Source organism: Notothenia coriiceps, unplaced genomic scaffold, assembly GCF_000735185.1.
Source record: "Notothenia coriiceps isolate Sejong01 unplaced genomic scaffold, NC01 NC01_scaffold00029541, whole genome shotgun sequence".
Lineage (NCBI taxonomy): Eukaryota > Metazoa > Chordata > Actinopteri > Perciformes > Nototheniidae > Notothenia > Notothenia coriiceps.
In genome coordinates, this window is record NW_011362242.1 from 186,339 (window position 1) to 204,224 (window position 17,886).

At 38.4% G+C, this 17,886-nt stretch overlaps 2 protein-coding genes across 2 annotated transcripts; both read left to right on the plus strand.

The window, feature by feature from the left end:
* Nucleotides 1-3,078: 3,078 nt before the first annotated feature.
* On the plus strand, nt 3,079-9,937 carry LOC104958929 (sushi domain-containing protein 2). Its single transcript, XM_010786764.1, has 14 exons — nt 3,079-3,085; nt 3,329-3,527; nt 3,763-3,914; nt 4,026-4,193; nt 4,277-4,448; nt 4,544-4,745; nt 5,498-5,583; nt 6,718-6,986; nt 7,072-7,206; nt 7,364-7,519; nt 7,635-7,883; nt 8,970-9,153; nt 9,452-9,546; nt 9,627-9,937. The coding sequence occupies exons 1-14, from the start codon at nt 3,079-3,081 to the stop codon at nt 9,821-9,823; spliced, it is 2,271 nt and encodes a 756-aa protein (XP_010785066.1). The 3' UTR covers nt 9,824-9,937.
* A 4,063-nt stretch (nt 9,938-14,000) lies between these two features.
* LOC104958911 (heat shock protein beta-1-like) lies at nt 14,001-15,804 on the plus strand. Its single transcript, XM_010786743.1, has 3 exons — nt 14,001-14,642; nt 14,793-14,856; nt 14,964-15,804. Exons 1-3 carry the CDS (start codon nt 14,252-14,254, stop codon nt 15,121-15,123), a joined length of 615 nt encoding a protein of 204 aa, XP_010785045.1. The 5' UTR covers nt 14,001-14,251; the 3' UTR covers nt 15,124-15,804.
* The last annotated feature ends 2,082 nt before the right edge of the window (nt 15,805-17,886 follow it).

Below are 17,886 nucleotides of genomic sequence, written 5' to 3' on the forward strand. Positions count from 1 at the left end.
ACAGTGTTTGCGTTCAGAAATGCAATTTCAAACCATTTTATCCAAACAATAAATATACACTAAAAGTCATCGCCTTTTTTAATGATGGAGTTTAGATATTCTTGAGAGCCAACATTGCAACTTGAGTGAAGATTGTAATGTATGAAATGCAATATGCATATCTACTAATGTGCACATTAATATTGACTTAGTCTGTGCTGCAGGATGCAAGTTCGCAGCGACACTGATATCAGTAGCTGTTGGGATTGTACAACCATTAAATATGCATTAAGTAAGATTTAACTTTCAGAGGATTCTGGTACGACCCTGTTTTTCAGAGCAGTTTATAAAAGCAATTTTTTTATTTCGAGGGGAACTGTGTGAAGATAGAAATTATGGTGTGCTGGCGGCTCACTGGGCTGAAGTAGAAACCGTGAACCCGGAACATGGGTTTGAATCCGGCCTAAGTTTGTTGCATCAGTTTTTCCCCTCCAAACGACCAAAATACAGCAAAACACTCAAAGGTGGTGAGACAAAAATGCAAAACTTCAGTTTAATAAAAATGTTCCTTGTTGTGTGAGATTCAGTCCTTACAAATAACTAAAGATGTCTTTATACCATCCGGCAGCTTGCCACGCTGTGCCAATGCAGTTTTTTTTCTTCTCGTAATCATGCCAGATCGCATTGCACTGTCATTGAATTAAGTGGCAATTTCAAGCCATGAGAATGTTATGAGACATTCTCCTAATCCAGCATGCAATTCTATGAATAACAATGGCCAAATCCCATTCTGTATAAGACATTACATCTGTCTCTTTGTCTCCAATTCTCTCTTTAATTTCCTTTTTGGTCTTTCATGTATGTTTCTTTAACAGCCTCCCATCTGCTCCCTTACAAGTCCTTCCCTATCTCCATATCACTTATCTTTAACTCAAAAATCTAAATCCCCAAACGGTTCACCCTGTCACATCTCAGGAATGCAAATACTGCGTGGTTTTTATTATGCAGGTGATCATACTGCCCTGCAAAATAAGACGTGGTATTGTTCAAGTCAAAGTAGGAAGATTTATGTGCGGACCGATTTTGATATATCAGTGCGATTAAAAAAATTCTCATGCCTGGTCTTTCAACGCAATCGCCATATTAATCTCCTCTGTGCACATGAGCTATCACATCACACAGAGAGGATGTGCTGCTTTTACCATCATGTAGATTGTGTGTGTGTGTGTGTGTGTGTGTGTGTGTGTGTGTGTGTGTGTGTGTGTGTGTGTGTGTGTGTGTGTGTGTGTGTGTGTGTGTGTGTGTATGTCTGTGTGGTGTTACAGCCAGGTGCTACAGCTACTTGAGGTCATTTTAATTTGTGAAAGTGATATCAAACAAAGACACTAAAGAGTCTGTCCAAAAAGGAGGCATTCACTTTTTTTTTAAGCAATATAAACAGGGTCATTTTGAGCCTTCATAACTATCCTCCCCCCAAAGTCAAGGCTTTGGACACATAAATGATAACACAAACGATGATTAAGTAATCGAAAATGAAATTATGAAACGCTAACATTGGGAATTGTAAGAAAAATAGGTGCATTAAAAAAATCTGTTTTAATTGTATGTGACCTATGCTTTCGTTTACGGATTTATTTTAAAAATGTATTTAACCTGTTAAGCCCCAAGCCTGTTTTTCAGGTCTCAGGCTCGAAAGTGACATTCCCAGAACAATTGACTAATCTTCGCTTCTAAAAGGGGTAAATTATTAATCTTTTTTGTCAAAGCAATGATACATCTGTGAGTTGGATGTAGAAAAGTCAGAATCAATATAGAATCTTTTTATTTAAAGTAAATTCAGATTGAACAAAGTAAAACATTTTGGGTGTATTTGCCATATCTCTGGAACCCATCGGTCGATTTTGGTGATTGACACCACTTTTGAACCTTTAGAGCCAATAGAATCGATAGGGAAGTTCCTAAATCCATCTAAACATTACCCATTGGTGAATGAGAGTGATGCGCAGCCAGCAAACCCAAAACCGGAAGCTGTGTTGTAGCTCTCATACACTCTATATGAAAACTCAGTTTTTGACAAAATTGTTATGATGGATTATCAGTAATCATTTCAAAGTGACACAGAGACATTGGATTAACCTTCAGCAGCGTTTGTATGTGTTGTAATGCCATTGAACACAACCTTTGATCAGAAAACAGCAAAGCATACAAACGCTGCTGAAGGTTAATCCAATGTCTCTGTGTCACTTTGAAATGATNCTGACCTCGCTCATCCTCCTCTACCAACCACCCCGGTCCCTCAGATCACACCTCAAGCCGGTTTAGCTCTCATCCCCAAAGGCCACTCCGTGAGGCTTCGGGGACAGAGCCTTCTTTGTGGGCAGGCCCCGAAGCTCTGGAACTCCCTCCCCCATAAGGACCTCGTGAGTCTGATTCCCTCCCCTGTTCCAGTCCCGTCTCAAAACCCACCTCTTCAACTCTGCTTATCCTTAAACCCGCCCCTCCCCCCTCTGAACCAACATCCTCCTGACTGCTTTTCTGTTTTTGTTTTGTTTTCGTTTTTGTTTGTGTTTTTGTTCCTGTTTTGTTTGTCGACCTTACTCATAATGTAAAGCGTCTTTGGGTCTAGAAAAGCGCTATATAAATCCCATTTATTATTATTATGTCTAGTTTGTTATATCGCCGACAAGTTTAAACTCAAGAAGACCCTATTTGAACTAATGGTAATACAAATTGATTGAGGATTGCGTTATCTTGAAATAAGAATTAAATACTGTAAGTCATGTATTTCACATCATTGTTGGCTTATATTTGATGTATGAAAGCAGGTTTTATATGTGTGTATCTCCCTAATTGTTATATCTTTATCTAAATATGATCGTAATTCGTTTTAAGAGCCTAAATGAGTTTCCGCCAGCTTTACAATCTAAAATCCATTACTAATAGATGTGACTAACTGATTGGCACGGACAAATGGACAAATGGTCAAAGGTAGACATATTGGTGATAGTCAGTCAGAATTGTAAACGTAATGACAGCAAGTTAATGATTAAACAGAGGTTTTTAAATGCCTGTGATAAAAAAGGGCCAAGGTTTAGAAACATGCCGAGTACATAATCCTGGAACAAATTCAGAAAAAGCCAGCCAAGAGAGCCGCAGTTTCTCTCAGCCATGATGGACAGATTCACTGTAGTTATATGTGTCCTTCTGGTTTCATGTATCTGCAGGACATTAGGTAAGTAACTAAAGACTGCACTTCATCTCTTACATTTGGAAATATGTTTCTATAACTTTAAATTGTTTCTGAAACACACACTCCAGACTTAACTCCTCTTTCTCCTTATAAAAACAGGACAGACTTGTGAAGGAAACTGTGGCAAAACACTAGATTTGTGTTCATGCCATTCAACATGCACCTCTCTAGGGAACTGCTGTACAGATTATAGAGAATACTGTGTGGAGATCCTTCCATACTCCGGTTCCATTTTGGGTGGGACAGATTTTATTGTCCTTAACGCAACTTTTAATAATAGCTCAGAGATTGTATGCAGGTAAGACTTTCTTCTACACTTCCCTGTTGACTTGGTGCTAAACCTGTTCTAGTGATACATTTGATAAAAGCTGAATAAAAAACGTTTATACTTATATTATTGATATATATATAAGAATACAAGTTTTCCATTTGAGCTTTTTCTGGGATTTTAACTCTGTTTTCTCTGGTATTACAGTAAAAAGAAACATGACTTCATTAAAAACAACTTGCTGGTTTTTCTTTTATAATGGCAGGTTCCATGACAATATCAAAACGGAGGGGTATGTGGATGAAACCAGTAGAGGCCATTGCATTTCCCCACTTTTGTACGAAACAGGGTGGGTTCCTTTGAGCATCTCCTCTGATAATGGCACTACGTTTAATAGAACTGGAGCCTGGCTCTCAGGTACTGTATCTATCTGCATAGCGCTTTTAAGATGACTAACAAATGATTCAGTTTTCCAATTGCTTTTGACATTAACACAATTATTTGTTTCATTCAAATGTGTTGGTACAGTACATACTGGAAAGTTAGATGCTAAGTTTAAGGCGATTCTGGTCAACTCAACAAAATGGCAGTACTATGGTACAACTGATGTCCGTGGCAACCTTGAGATGACTTGGAATACGTCTTTGGTCAGAGCAGAGAGGGTCAACATAGAGCTCTGGGGGTACAGGGAGACAGGTGAGTAAGCCTATTCCTACACTACATTTACACTTTGGAGATTAATGGTGAAAAACCCTGATCTGTGAAATGTTTCTCTGTAGGAGAACCATACACAGACAGCTGGCTTGGTGAGTGGGCGTATCTGTACTCGCTTGCAAAGGATCAGCCCAACAGTGGTTCCTTTAGTTTCTTGCCTAAACCAGCAGAGAACGGCTTTTCAAGTTGGGAGCTTGGCTCTCTACGCATCAGCCCCAGCATCTACCCTGATGGCATGTGGTATGTGGTGCAAATACCCTTCAAGATGTACTGTCACTAAACATCTTAATATAGTTGTCAGCTGTAGTTTGTTCGTCATGCGTTTAATTTAGGAATGTGCAGGCCGCATGGACGGAGGATCACGCTCTGGCCTGGCATCTGGAGGAGAAGTTCAGGCAGAACTCGACAGTTTGGGCCCTGGATAAATGTGTAGCATGGGACCAGCTGGAGAACGAGCTGCCCAACTTCCTGAGTGAGATCATAGATTGCCCCTGCACCCTGGCTCAAGCGAGAGCAGACACAGGGAGGTTTCATGTAAGTTTGTTAAAACCTCATTCACAAAGCTATCTCAAATGATTGCAGCCAAATCTAAACTTGCTGCACTTTTTGACTTTTTTGTGAGTCTGTCCACACTGATATTAACTCTGCATTCTTAGAAAGTTCATGAAAATGAACCACTTAGTTTTAACATACAGTAACATGTGTACACTGACAATAAAGTTGCATTGTATCATGTGAGGTATCGCGTATAGATTTGGATAGTGCCATCACTTGACAGCCTTGTTAAAAGGGTCAGTAACCCCTAACCCTACACAGACACACCATTATTTTACAGGTTAATTACTTTGATAATCATTTTGCACAGATAAACATCAATCACATTTGCAAAGTAAAACGTCACGAGTAAATGGAAAAGAGATGTCATCACAGTGTGGGAGTTGTAAGGCATTACCAAGATAAAAGTGTGTAATTGCTTTGTGTGTTTATCATTACAAAGACAGGCAGGGGTCTATGTACAAGCAGAAAACATTCCACCATCAATCTGTTGCCTTTTATCTTAAACATTTTACATCTATGGTTAGGCAAAGCCATTACTGACCTTCAATGACTGGTGAGTGTATTGATGAGGATTCCGTGTGAATCATCACACAAGCGAATGGACCATCTGAGTGGTTGCCATGGTCACATTAATATCATTTTTATTATAAATTGTACTATAATGATATGCTTCTGGACTGCAGTATTTGTATGAACACCGGTTATAAAGGCTGTATCTCTCTCCGCAGACAGACTATGGCTGTGACATAGAGAAGGGGAGTGTGTGCACCTACCACCCAGGATGTGTTCACTGTGTGAGGGCTATACAGGCCAGGTGAGTCCTACACTCTCACGGTCAGATGTCAACTTTTTATTTTAAATATTATAAATGCATTTGCAATTAATCCGAAACATACTCAAATCTATAACCTCAAAGACTTGCCCACACCTTACCTCGCCCATGCTACCTCACCCAAAATAAAGCACTTGTAAATAACCGGCTTACTGTATCTTGATTGTGCAAACTAAAGGACACGGGAAAGGGGGCAGGCAGATTAAGGGTCACTGACAGGGGAAATAGGAGGCTTATTCGTACAGGGTGATTGTGAAATGAGACAGCAGGTCGTGGGAGTCATGTGACCGGGCTGAGGAAACTCCGAGGGCATCTGGTGGACAGAATGGCAATAAAGCTTCAAAGAGTTTTAATGGCTTTGGTTAGTGGGTGTCTAGAAGGAAGGAGAGAAACAGAAACAAATGTACACAGATGAGGAAGCCGTTGCAAAAACACTATTGTAGAGGTTTTACCACTAATTTAAATGTTATATAAGTACTGATGCGTTCAACTCGTCCAGTTGCCCTGCTGTATATCATTTAACTTATTGATCAAGCCTCACTCATTGATTTACTTGCTGATAATTATAAGTGGCTAAATACTTTTAAGCAATGTCAAGACTGTAATATCTCAAAAAATATTAGATGGGTTGCTATGTCATTTTACATACATTCATACAGTACATATATTCTTACACTTTATCAATATTTAAGTTTATGATTAAATCCTGCATGGATAGCATGCTAATAAGCTAAATGACGATGGTTAACATGGTTTACACCAGCATGTTAACAGTGTATTTATTCAAGCCCACTGTATATACATTCTTATTATATTTTATATGTATATATCTTTTTTTCATGCAACTTAAACCATTTTGTCTATTGCGCGTTGTTATGTATTTTCATCTTATTCTAAGCATATTGTATGTTGCCCTGTTGGAGGAGCCTGACTTAAGATTTTCATTGCACAAACTACAATGTAGCTAATGTAGAGCATATATTGCAAAAAGCCTTTAAATCTTGAATCCTCACGTTAGCATTGAGTGTAGTCTCACAGAGCCTCTAGTGTAGCTCCTTACTTGCTGCATTAGAGTTCAACATCTAACTGAATTTGTTTTTGGATATTTATCAACAGCCCAATGTATGCAGCGGGACAACAGTGTTGCTATGACAGCACCGGTGCTCAGGTGTTGACCGCAGACTCGATTGGGGGAAGTACTCCAGACCGAGCACACGACTGGGGCTCACCTCCATTCAAGAAACCCCCTCGAATCCCAGGACAGTCCCACTGGGTGTATGACGTCCTGAGTTTCTACTACTGCTGCCTGTGGTCTGACAACTGCCACTTCTACTTCAAACACCGGCCCTCCAGCGACTGCAGACGGTACAAGTCCCCCGGCTCAGGTAAGTAAATCATTTAGCACAATATTAATGAGTTTTTAAGCGACTATTTGAAATGCAATTCTTACTTTTGTGTGTGTAATGGCAGCTGTGGTGTTTGGAGATCCCCACTTCATAACATTCGATGGTGTCAGCTACTCCTTCAATGGCTTTGGGGAATACACTTTGGTGACTTCTTTTGCGAAAGGGCTGACAATTCAAGGCAGAACTGAGCCTGTAAATGGTGAGTTCCTTTAGGCATTTAGATTTTTTAAATGCATGTCTTTACATCTCTTCAGTGTTATATAAATTATATAGTACTCATTTCTATAAAGTACACAATGCAAATTACATATTAAAACATTTTTCGTATGTCATTGCTCTGATTCTCTTACTATTAGGAACTGTAAAAGCAACACAGTTGACGTCTGTAGCCATGCAAGAAACACCCTCTGATATTATTGAGGTGCGGCTGGTCAGCGGTCATAATGGCCTTGAGGTGCTGCAGAATCAAAAAACTCTCTCCTTTTCTGAGCAGAGCTGGATGGACCTACACGGTGAGAGCCTGATTGATCTTTTTATCCATGATTAAATCTATAAATGGTATCCCTTTGTTCATTTCATTTGACAGCTAGACTACAAAACGTTTTCCTGACCCCATCTCTCTTCTAGGTGTGTATGTGTTTTCTCCTACCTCTTCCAATGTGACCGTGATTTTCAGCAGTGGAGCTGGAGTGGAAGTGCGCCTGAGAGAGGGAACCATGACCACCACCGTACTCCTGCCTGAAGAGTTCATAGACACCACCATGGGACTGCTGGGAAAAATGAACGGTGACCCCAAAGATGACCTCGCTCTCACCAACGGGGAACTCGTGCAGAATCTCACAAATCCAGAGGAGGTGTTCAGCTTTGGGGCAGGCTGTAAGACATTATTCACAACTCAGATTGATATGCCGGTTGTTCAAAATGCATGTGGAGTTTTCATTAGGTTGCTTACCTTCTTCCATGAGTAAAGGGGTTAAAAACACAGTCTAAAACATTTCAAAATAAAAGCATGATACATGAAGTAAAACCAGTTAAAAATTACACAATGCACCAATCCAAAAGAATATACAAAACATACATAAAAACCATGCAATATAAACTATTAACAAATATTTCACCATGTGACATATGAATGAAATTCATATGTTGTATACCCAACAAAAAACCTAATTCAATACGAAATTAGCATGATATTTTAAACATAGATTACAGTTGTTGGTATGTATTACATTTAGATTATATTATATTTCCACATAAGGAATAGCAACGCTTTTGTTTAGTGAAATGGGAGAGTGAAGCTAATGATTGATTAGATCGGTGGGTAATACTAATTTAGTTCATGTGTTAAGATTCGGAGTACAGGTAGCAGGAGAAATAACTAAACACAGATGAAACAGCAACAGTTCAATGGATATTTAAAATGGCTTACAGACATGAAGTCCGGAAGGCAGGTAGGAGGAAACAGGTCACAGGCAAACAGATCCAACTATATACGACCGGTATAAGTAGAGACGAAGTGATGGGAAATTGGGAAGTGGGACCAGAGCAGAGGCCTGTTGATTGCAGGGCTAATGAGAAACAGGTGAAGCTAATCAGGGCGGGGCCAGCAATCAAAACTGGCGCGAAAACAAACTAGGGCAGGAAGTGAGAGCTGAGAATCAAAAATAAAACAGGAATCGCTAAACATGAGTGAAGTTAAAAAAGAAAACCTGGAGCTATACATGTATTCATAACTCACAGTCGAAGTTATCATGGACATTAGTAAGGAATAATTAAACATAGCTACCCAAAGTGCAAGGTATTTTTCGCCATTCCATTCTTTTTTTGGGTCATGTACACTTCTTGTCATGCTTTCATGGAGGTATTTTAATGTTCTCCTTTGTCTGTTCCTGCAAACTATGTAATGTTGCAGATTTAAACGTTAAAAATCGTTTAACAGTTTCTTTCTGTTTTGTCTTACAGGGGCCATCTCCAACCAGTCTGCATTGTTCACATATGATTCAAAATATCTTTTTGACACATTTTTGTATGCTCCCAGACATGATGCAAGTTTTCTTCCAGTGTTTTCTGTCCTGGAGAATCCTAATGACCCATTAGCTAATCAGACGTCTGAGATATGCTCTGGACCGGGCTCTCAGTTCTGCAGGTACGAGACAAAAGTTTTCTTTATCTCAATATTATTAATCATTAAAAAAAAATCCTTTTTGTTAGAAAAACTAATGTTAGCCATCTCAGTAAAACTATATTAGCTTTCTCAAATGAAGTCTTAAAAAATAACCCTGATGATGTCCTTGTGATAAACTAAAGGTATTAGTTTGAATAAGATGGAAATTGGCCTGGCAAGAAATCTCTCCAAAAGACATTTAAAGTAATGATATATCCACTTCTTATGATTTTATTTCCCACTATATTTTAATTTTATGATCACTACCTATGTCCTGTAGGTACGATATCCTGGTGGGTCGTAGTCCCAGAATGGGAAACGCTTCAAAAATATCTTACCAAAGTCACATTTCTCTTGAAGAAGATCTAAAGCCAGGTGAGTGTATAAACATATATGTGATGAATGAGTGGTTGCTGAGACTTGGTTTCACTGTATGAGATTGTTGTGCTTTGCAGTGATATCCTGTGGATGGTTTTCACCACCAAGTAATGGAAAGAAGGAGGGGACCACATATCTACAGGGGGCTAAGGTGAACCTTTCCTGCAACGAAGGCTTCACTCTCACAGGACCATCGTTGCGCGTATGCCAGTGGGACGGCGTGTGGTCTGGAGGAGACACAAACTGCGTGGTTCCCAGTATGAATAAATTATAAAATCTCTCATTTCCAATGATTTTATCTTCACAAATCAGCAGTGCGTGCCATGCATGTGTGTGAGTGCATTCTTTAATCAAACAAATCAGCTCTAAAGTGTTGGATTACACAAACAATTAAATCACTTTCAAAACATTTTGGAACAAATGATTATGTATCTGAGCTATTTGTATTGACTCTCAATGTCACTATGAGGAGGCCTTTCACACAGTCAAGGCTTGTCTTATGCCTACAATTCTGAAATGCCTTGGGAAATGAGCAAAGTATTTATTCAATCACCTTGCTTCTATGGGCATTGCCCTTAGCTGTGGGTCCAATGTGACAATTACTTTTCCACATAGAAATGAAAACTGTCTGCTTTCTGACTGGTTGATAAGAATGTCAAACATTACAACAGGTATTCATTATACACTACAAGTGTTGAGTAGCTAAAAAGTCAGAAAATAGACAAAGTGATTTGGATTTGATCTGGTCACACTGATTGTCTGTCTGCCCCAGGTTTTTAAGCGTTTAACCAATCGACCGACGTTGATATATCTGGAACAATGCCTTCATTCTCAATATAAATGAACTAAGATATCTGCATAAGGGGGAGCAGGTCAATTGTAGCATGATCACAAAGGTAACTGATTAACTTTTCCCTGCCTGGTTTCTCTCTTTTCAAACAAATACAGTACATGCTCTCAAATGCTATGCTGAACAAATCTAAATCCTTGTTGCATGTAGGCTACTCTTCTTTCCTTCCTGAATCTATGGAGTTAAGTATCAGCTAAGGTACCAAAAAAGGAAAGAAAAATAATCAAATCAAACAAACTTATGGTAAGACTTATTGTGCTGGAGTCTCTGGTTTAAAAAAACATATTATTTTCAGATAATATTCCAGGAATTGTGGCCGGTTCAGTCATTGGAGCTGCAGCACTGATTCTAATGATTACCACCATCGTTCTTCTCTCCAGGAAACAGAAACAGAAAAGGTGAGGCATATCTTCAGTCGACGTTTTGAAGATCTGTAACATAACGGTTTTTTGGGTAGTTTTCTGCTACAGAATAAAAATACATTTTCTCTGATGTCACTGTTTTTATTCTTAATTTCAGAAGAGATGCAGAGACAGAAGAAGCTGGAACAACTGAGGCTTTCTAATCACAACTCCTCATCTAGTAAAAGTAGTTTAATTTGAAAATTAGTGCATACATAAATCCATGCTGACAGAAGATAAGAACGCACTCCACTCTGCATCGGCCAAACGGCTCGCTGCACCCACACTGCGAGGGGCACCCGATTTCCCATCAGTAAAAACATGTGGGTTTGCGATCCTGGCTCCAAAATGGTGGAATGAGCTCCCCATTGAAATCAGGACAGCAGAAAGCTTAGTCTTCCGGCGCAGACTGAAAACTCATCTCTTTAGACTCCACTTCGAGCAATAAAATGACTAACAAAGCACTTATATACTAACAAAGCACTTATATACTAACAAAGCTCTTATATACTAACAAAGCACTTATATACTAACAAAGCTCTTATATACTAACAAAGCACTGGCTTATCTAAAGCCAGTTGAGTAGCACTTGAAATGTTTTAGCTCTATGAAACCTGATGTACTTATATGATTCTGTTTTCTTTAAGATTGTATATCTTCTTGGTCGAATGCACTTATTGTAAGTTGTTTGGATAAAAGCGTCAGCTAAATGCAATGTAACAATGTAAATAATACCTTAATTTAGTGATAAACATTGCAAAACAGAGCAATGATGCCAAACTGAATTACACCATCAACTGGATCAAGGGTCAATGCACGGTTAAAGAGTAGCTACATACTTTATCTTCTACTATATCTTAACCTGCCTTCACCTTTGACCACACACCCACCATAACCACAAAGCATGCTGGGTTTTAAAACTATGCCTTTCGTTTTTTGTAATGTGAACACATTTGTTATTGAAGGTTAGTGGGTTCATGTATTTCACAGTCAGTCGTCAGGTTGGATGATCAATGACCTACTGCACTAATGTTCATAGAGCTAAATATAGTTGATTTAACTCTCGTCAAAGGTCAAACAAACCTGCTACTCTCCAAACACTCCATTATTGTTGATGTCAAAAAGCGTTGAGTGTTTTGACTTCTGAAAAAAAGATTTGTTCATCTTTTGGATCACATTTATATTTACTGCCAAACTCCTCGCTGTGCACTTAATGTTTGTGTACTGTTATTGAATGCCGATGAATATTGTTATACAGTTTGCTATGTACAAATTCAGGGATAATAACGTATTTCCAACACAATGTAATGTGTATCTTCATCTAGCACTATATGTTTTATTTAGGAATTTCTTTCTAAATTGTGTGAAATATAACCATTTAAATCGCATTTAGTAACTTCATCTTTAAACACAGGTTTTACACAATCTGTGGCGTGACATTTCTTGGCAAAAGTACTTGTAAAGGTAACACATACAGTATTTTACGTGCGTTTACAAGCGTGTTGTCACTGCAGTAAACCACAACTCATATTTGTCTCTAAGTAAAAATACAAATATATTGCCCACTGCTAATAAACCAAGATGAGATTGCATCATTAACCAGAGATGGATAAAGTACTCAGATCCTCTATGTCGGGGAAATATTTTCCAAGGCCCATAACTTTGACCCAGTTTATCAGTTCATACTGTCCTGACTGAGCACATGCACTGTAACCTTGGCTGCTGTGCTCTCAGTGTTCTGTCTCCCTGTTCCTGCCTGTTGGCGTCAGCTGATCGAGGTGTTATCTTGTTATGCACAATGTTGATTATTCTCTCTGAACTAGCTAAATACACAGGTCTGGGGTAGAGTTCTTCAGAATTGATTGTGGCATCTCAACCGCGTGGTCAACTCGTGGCCCGTGACATGTCTTGTGAATTCTCCGGCCAAAGCTCCAAATAAACCGTAAGTGTTTGCCATCAAAGCTCCAGCTCTCCTCGTGTCTCTCTGAGTCCTGTTTCCAATTGCTACAGAAGTTTCCCTCACACTCTACCTAAGTAAAAGAGAAGTACTCCATCACAAGTCAACAACCTGAATCCAGAATTTTAAAAACTATCAGTATCAAAAAGTAGAGAGCAGAAGTATAATCAGCTAAAAGTAACCAGTATGCAGAATAAAAGCATGTTATTATGAAAGAATACTGTATTATCCTGTTTCTATCATGCGTACCAGCATTTTAATTTTGTGGTTTGTCAATGTGGAGACAGTTTAAGAGATTTGAAATACTTTAAAATACAATAGATGGTAAAGTACTGCCTTATATAATATTAGCATATATGTGTTTTTTTATATATAAAAAGCAGCTAGTAACAATGACTGTTATATACATGTAAAAAAACATATTTGCATCCGAAGTGAAGTGGATAAATCAAATCAATAAAATTGAAAAACTCAAGTAAATTAAATCAAAATAGTCCTTATGGTACTTGAGCAAATGTACTTATGTGTTGTATCTAGGTATGTTGTAGCTAATTTACGTGTTGGCAATTTAAATAAATGACACAATCCAAGATGGTGTTGCTAACAATAGTTTCGTCATCATAGTGTCACTCCAATCACTATGAGTTTAGTTACTAGAGCTACTCGGTGACATTGTATTTCTACCATGTTTGCTTAATATATAGTTGGACTAATGCTTTTAATGGTGAAGATGGAAAGGCTCCAGAAATTGCCTCATTATTAAATGTGGATCCACTCTGTTGGCAAAAGGCTTTATTTATTTGACCCATGAAGCCATAGCTCTACTTGTTAGATTCCTCACCAGCACTCGACTGCGTCACTGCCTCAGTCCATCACTTTGTCCTGTATGTAAACAATTCTTCAACATTGTAATTTGCCCTAAATGCTCACCACATGACACTGTGTGTTTTTCTCCAATCTTGTGTTGTCTAGCTGGAAGTTGTTTACCGTGTGACTCTGAATGTTCGTGCTCACATAACACAAGGCCGTGATTTCTTTGGACAAAGAGCACCAGTATGTGACAAGACTGCAGATTCCACCGCTGAATAAACTGGCTGCTCACTGCTTCCACAGTCATTCTCCAACAACTTGACACTGACTCTCCAGAGATATAAATACAAAATAGTTAGCATTATCCGTTCCTGGTCACGGGGCAACGGCAGAGTAACGCCCCGGCCCATGACATACCAAGTCATTCTCATAAATTAGATCACACTTAATGCTGGACAAGTGCTAGAATGAATCAGTCGGGTATAAATGTGTGTGAGTAGAGCATTACAGATGCTAGAGCAGCCTTTCCTTCAGTCCTGCTCCTCACTTTCTGTTGAGAATGAAAACACAGCAGCCTATTGTATAGTGCCCAGGTCATCAATCTGGACTTGTTTGTTAGGGTAGAACTACAGATTTTTGCACTTTCAACATCCTTTCCCTTCATTCTGAGCTTATTTCTTGGACATGGGGGAACCAGCTAAAGCATTAACCCGTCCCATTTTCCGCAGAGATGTAAATTGGGAACCCTTCCCAAACTGGACGCAGCCGAGCCGAATCTTTGCGCAGGATTTTGGCCTCCCACCTTTCCTGGACCCCAGCGATATAGACTGGATCGACTGGTCAAAGAAGAGACTAGCTTCTTTCTCCTGGCCGGGGTATGCACAAAATCCCCTTCTGCCTCCATTCAGTGGTCAGCACCCTGCAGCGTTGAACCCAAAGGCTCCACAACAGCTGACAAGTGGGGTGACAGAGATCCGGACAGGGCAGGACAGCTGGAAGATTAACCTGGACGTCAATCACTTCTCACCAGAGGAGATTACAATCACAACCAAGGAGGGATATTTGCAAATATCAGGTACTTTGCTCATGATTCTATGACTTCCCACAGGCTATTTATATGATGTGTTTAAACTTAAGTGAAAGCATCAAAAGAAGGTTTTTCATCCACTACATACATGGACCTGGATTCAATTGTTTCCTATAATCAATTATTTGTCATTACAAGGAAACCATGAAGAAAAGCAGGATGATCATGGATCTGTTTCAAGGTGCTTCACCCGGAAATACAAGTACGTTGTATAGGTGTGCTGTGTAGGCCTATTGTATTAACAGTCTTGGTAATGCAAACAATTTGTGAAAAGTGTTAAACATACACTCACTCTTTGTTTCTTAAAAGGTTGCCACAGGGGGTGGACTTGCAGCACATCACTTCTTCTCTGTCAGGTGATGGAGTCCTGTCCGTAGAGGCCCCGGCCCCCGGGACATCCGTCAGCAATCCAGCCAATGAGATTGTCATACCTGTTCAGATCAAACACACGCAGGATGGTGAAAAGTGAAGTAAGCTGGAATTTGAAACCACCATGAGATGTAGCAGGAACTGTTGTGTGTAGACACTTTAGGTGCACTGTGCACAGGCATACACAACACCAAATGTGTCCATTATTTAATAACAAGCTTGTTTTATTGCTATAGGAGTCTGATACTGTATTGCATTGTCACCATTACAATTACTTTCAAAAATGTAATGCAGACTCATCAATATAACACAGAATCGACTCTGAAATGTAAGGAGTTATACTGTATATGCTTGTCAATGCTTATAAAAATGATTAGTATGACCTTTTCTTCCTAACAACATAGCATCATTTGTTATGCACTTCTAATATCTTAATTGATTACAAATATTACCAGCTGTAGTTTTATGATGTAAGCAACTGTTGAGATTATGGCTGAAAATACTGGCCAATAATGGACAGTAGAAATTGAGTATTTATATCTCAGCAGCGTGTGTGTATAGTTCTGTGTAACATGACAATATAATCAATAATACATGTAGTTATTCGTTTTGCTTTGGCAAAGAGCAACCATGTAAAAGCTGTACTATATATTCATTATGTGTTTGTCCTTTATGTTGTACATTGATGTAATGAATACCAGCATAATGAAGCTGATATATTATCTTCCACAAATGTATTAAACAGCTTCTGCCATATAAATAAAAACATATGTACATTCCTCCTTCAGTGTCCTTCATTACTGATGTATTTTTCATCACATTACATGATTAATAGAAACAGGTTTAATCTGTATTGATTATTGCCCATTTCACTTTCTCAAGGCTTTCCTGAAATAATTGTAAGTAGTCCACAAGAGGGCCCTAAAGTCCTGTTGAGTGCACTATTTGGACACTGTCTAGCTCCTCTTTGAGCGACAGTTTTGTTATGGCATTCAAGATCATTGTATTTATTCATGTTAAACTTCCTAATAAGCTGGTTTAGGTTTATAACACCAAACTACATTTGCTCTATTTTATTCTACTCTAAATTGAAATTGTTCTACTTCATTTTATTGTCTTATTCTATATATACTATATTGCATTGTTGGAGTAGCTCGGGACATGAGATGTTCGTTGCCATAACTACACTGTAGCTTCTGTGCATATGAAAAATAAAGCCTTTGAATCTTGAAAGATCGTTTTTCTTTTAAATTAGCTTTCTGAAATATATTGCACCAAAAACATTTTAAATTTGCTGTGGTCACATACAATCTAACACGAAACTTTACTGCAGACTTTGAGCTGGATGAAAGGTTTGCAACGAAATGAACATAACATCAGCTTCATTTCTTATAGTGCAATAAAAGGGTCAAGAGTCAGGTGCTCAGCTGATCTAAAGAAGGCCAATTAATAATAGATAGCGAGATCTACTGGTGGAACTTGGTATGACACGTTAAAGTAAGAGTTTTTGTAGAGGTACAACGAGGCACCATTTAGTGGAATAACGCAATTTTGGCAAATAATTGTTGGAAAACAAATTATATAATAAAATTAGAAATGATTAAATTTGAATCGCATACACAAATGCTTTCTTGGCCTGTGGGTTTATTATCCAATCATTGGTCGGTTTAATATACATGTAAACACATAAAAGTCATGACTAAATATAATAAAAATTGTTTTACAAATGTTATTTTCATTGTTACTTTTACCATATTTTACTAAACAACAAAGTAAATAACTTATATGAGTTAAAATTACAAAAGCATTAAGTCAACATTACTGTAAATTAGGGTTGAACATTAACCCATTCAGCTGGGTGAGTTCAGTGTTTAACTACCCCAATATTCACTCTTTCTGTAAGGATTTTATAGTCTGGCAGGGCTTCGAGGTTTTTCCAGGTCCAGCTTCTATGTGGTTGCTGGGGGGTTCTGCAGGTGGTGGTTGTTAGCTTGTTGCTAAAGAGCTCCAGGCTGTTTCTAGGAGATTGGTGGGAATGTGAGGTGGTTACCGGAAGTACTGCATGTTTCCTAAGGTGCACTCTGTTTTAGCATAGAAGCAGTAATGTTAATGCTAGTTGTGGCAGCATCAGTGACAGTTGATGTATGACCACACATTCAGCACCATGGAGAGCGACATACTGCATTTAAATGTTGGTGTCCTCTAGCGGCCACAAAAAGTAACGACAGAGCTAATAATATTGTCGAAAGTGTAAAACTATAAGTAAGTGTCTTTGCTTTATAATGTCTCCAAACAAAATGTTATTAGTCTAAAGCCAACATTTTTGTTGTCGATATCAGATTCAATATTAGCTTCATTATCCAGGCCAGAGAATCTGACCCCTGTTATTCGTTGCTCTCATCAATGTTCATTCACATAAATAGTCATACAGCTTAAGCAAAGACAAAGGATGACATCAACATTTAACTAGGATGTATAAATATAAATACATATGTAGAAGAACAACACAACGTGTTCACAGTAATACAGTGGTGCAATGGTGCAGTGTGCAAACGTTGCCGGAATAAATCTGGAATGGTAAATGTAATAATAAGTAGGGGGATATGACAGTATCAGTTTATACAGAGATCCCATTATTTATTTTGCCAGTGATGATGTCAATATTTTAGAGCAAAGTGATGGGTCTGATTTTTAAATGTTTCACTAATTAAAGAGAAAGGGGAAACAAATCTAAAATAATTACAGGTATTATAAATCTGTAGTTTTTTGAAAATATGAAGAAAAGCAGTGAATTTTAGAGAAAATAAACAATATTGCAAAAATAAATAATATAATTCCGTTTTTTTCAAGTACTGACAAAATG

Bases quoted from the DNA above. Each gene is read 5' to 3' on its own strand.
- LOC104958911 (XM_010786743.1), top strand. From the start codon at position 14,252: ATGGGGGAACCAGCTAAAGCATTAACCCGTCCCATTTTCCGCAGAGAT. The intron at 14,643-14,792 runs GTACTTTGCTCA...TGTCATTACAAG, and splicing joins GGGATATTTGCAAATATCAG to GAAACCATGAAGAAAAGCAG. The intron at 14,857-14,963 runs GTACGTTGTATA...GTTTCTTAAAAG, and splicing joins TGCTTCACCCGGAAATACAA to GTTGCCACAGGGGGTGGACT.
- LOC104958929 (XM_010786764.1), top strand. The intron at 7,884-8,969 runs GTAAGACATTAT...TTTGTCTTACAG, and splicing joins GTTCAGCTTTGGGGCAGGCT to GGGCCATCTCCAACCAGTCT. The intron at 9,154-9,451 runs GTACGAGACAAA...TATGTCCTGTAG, and splicing joins CCGGGCTCTCAGTTCTGCAG to GTACGATATCCTGGTGGGTC.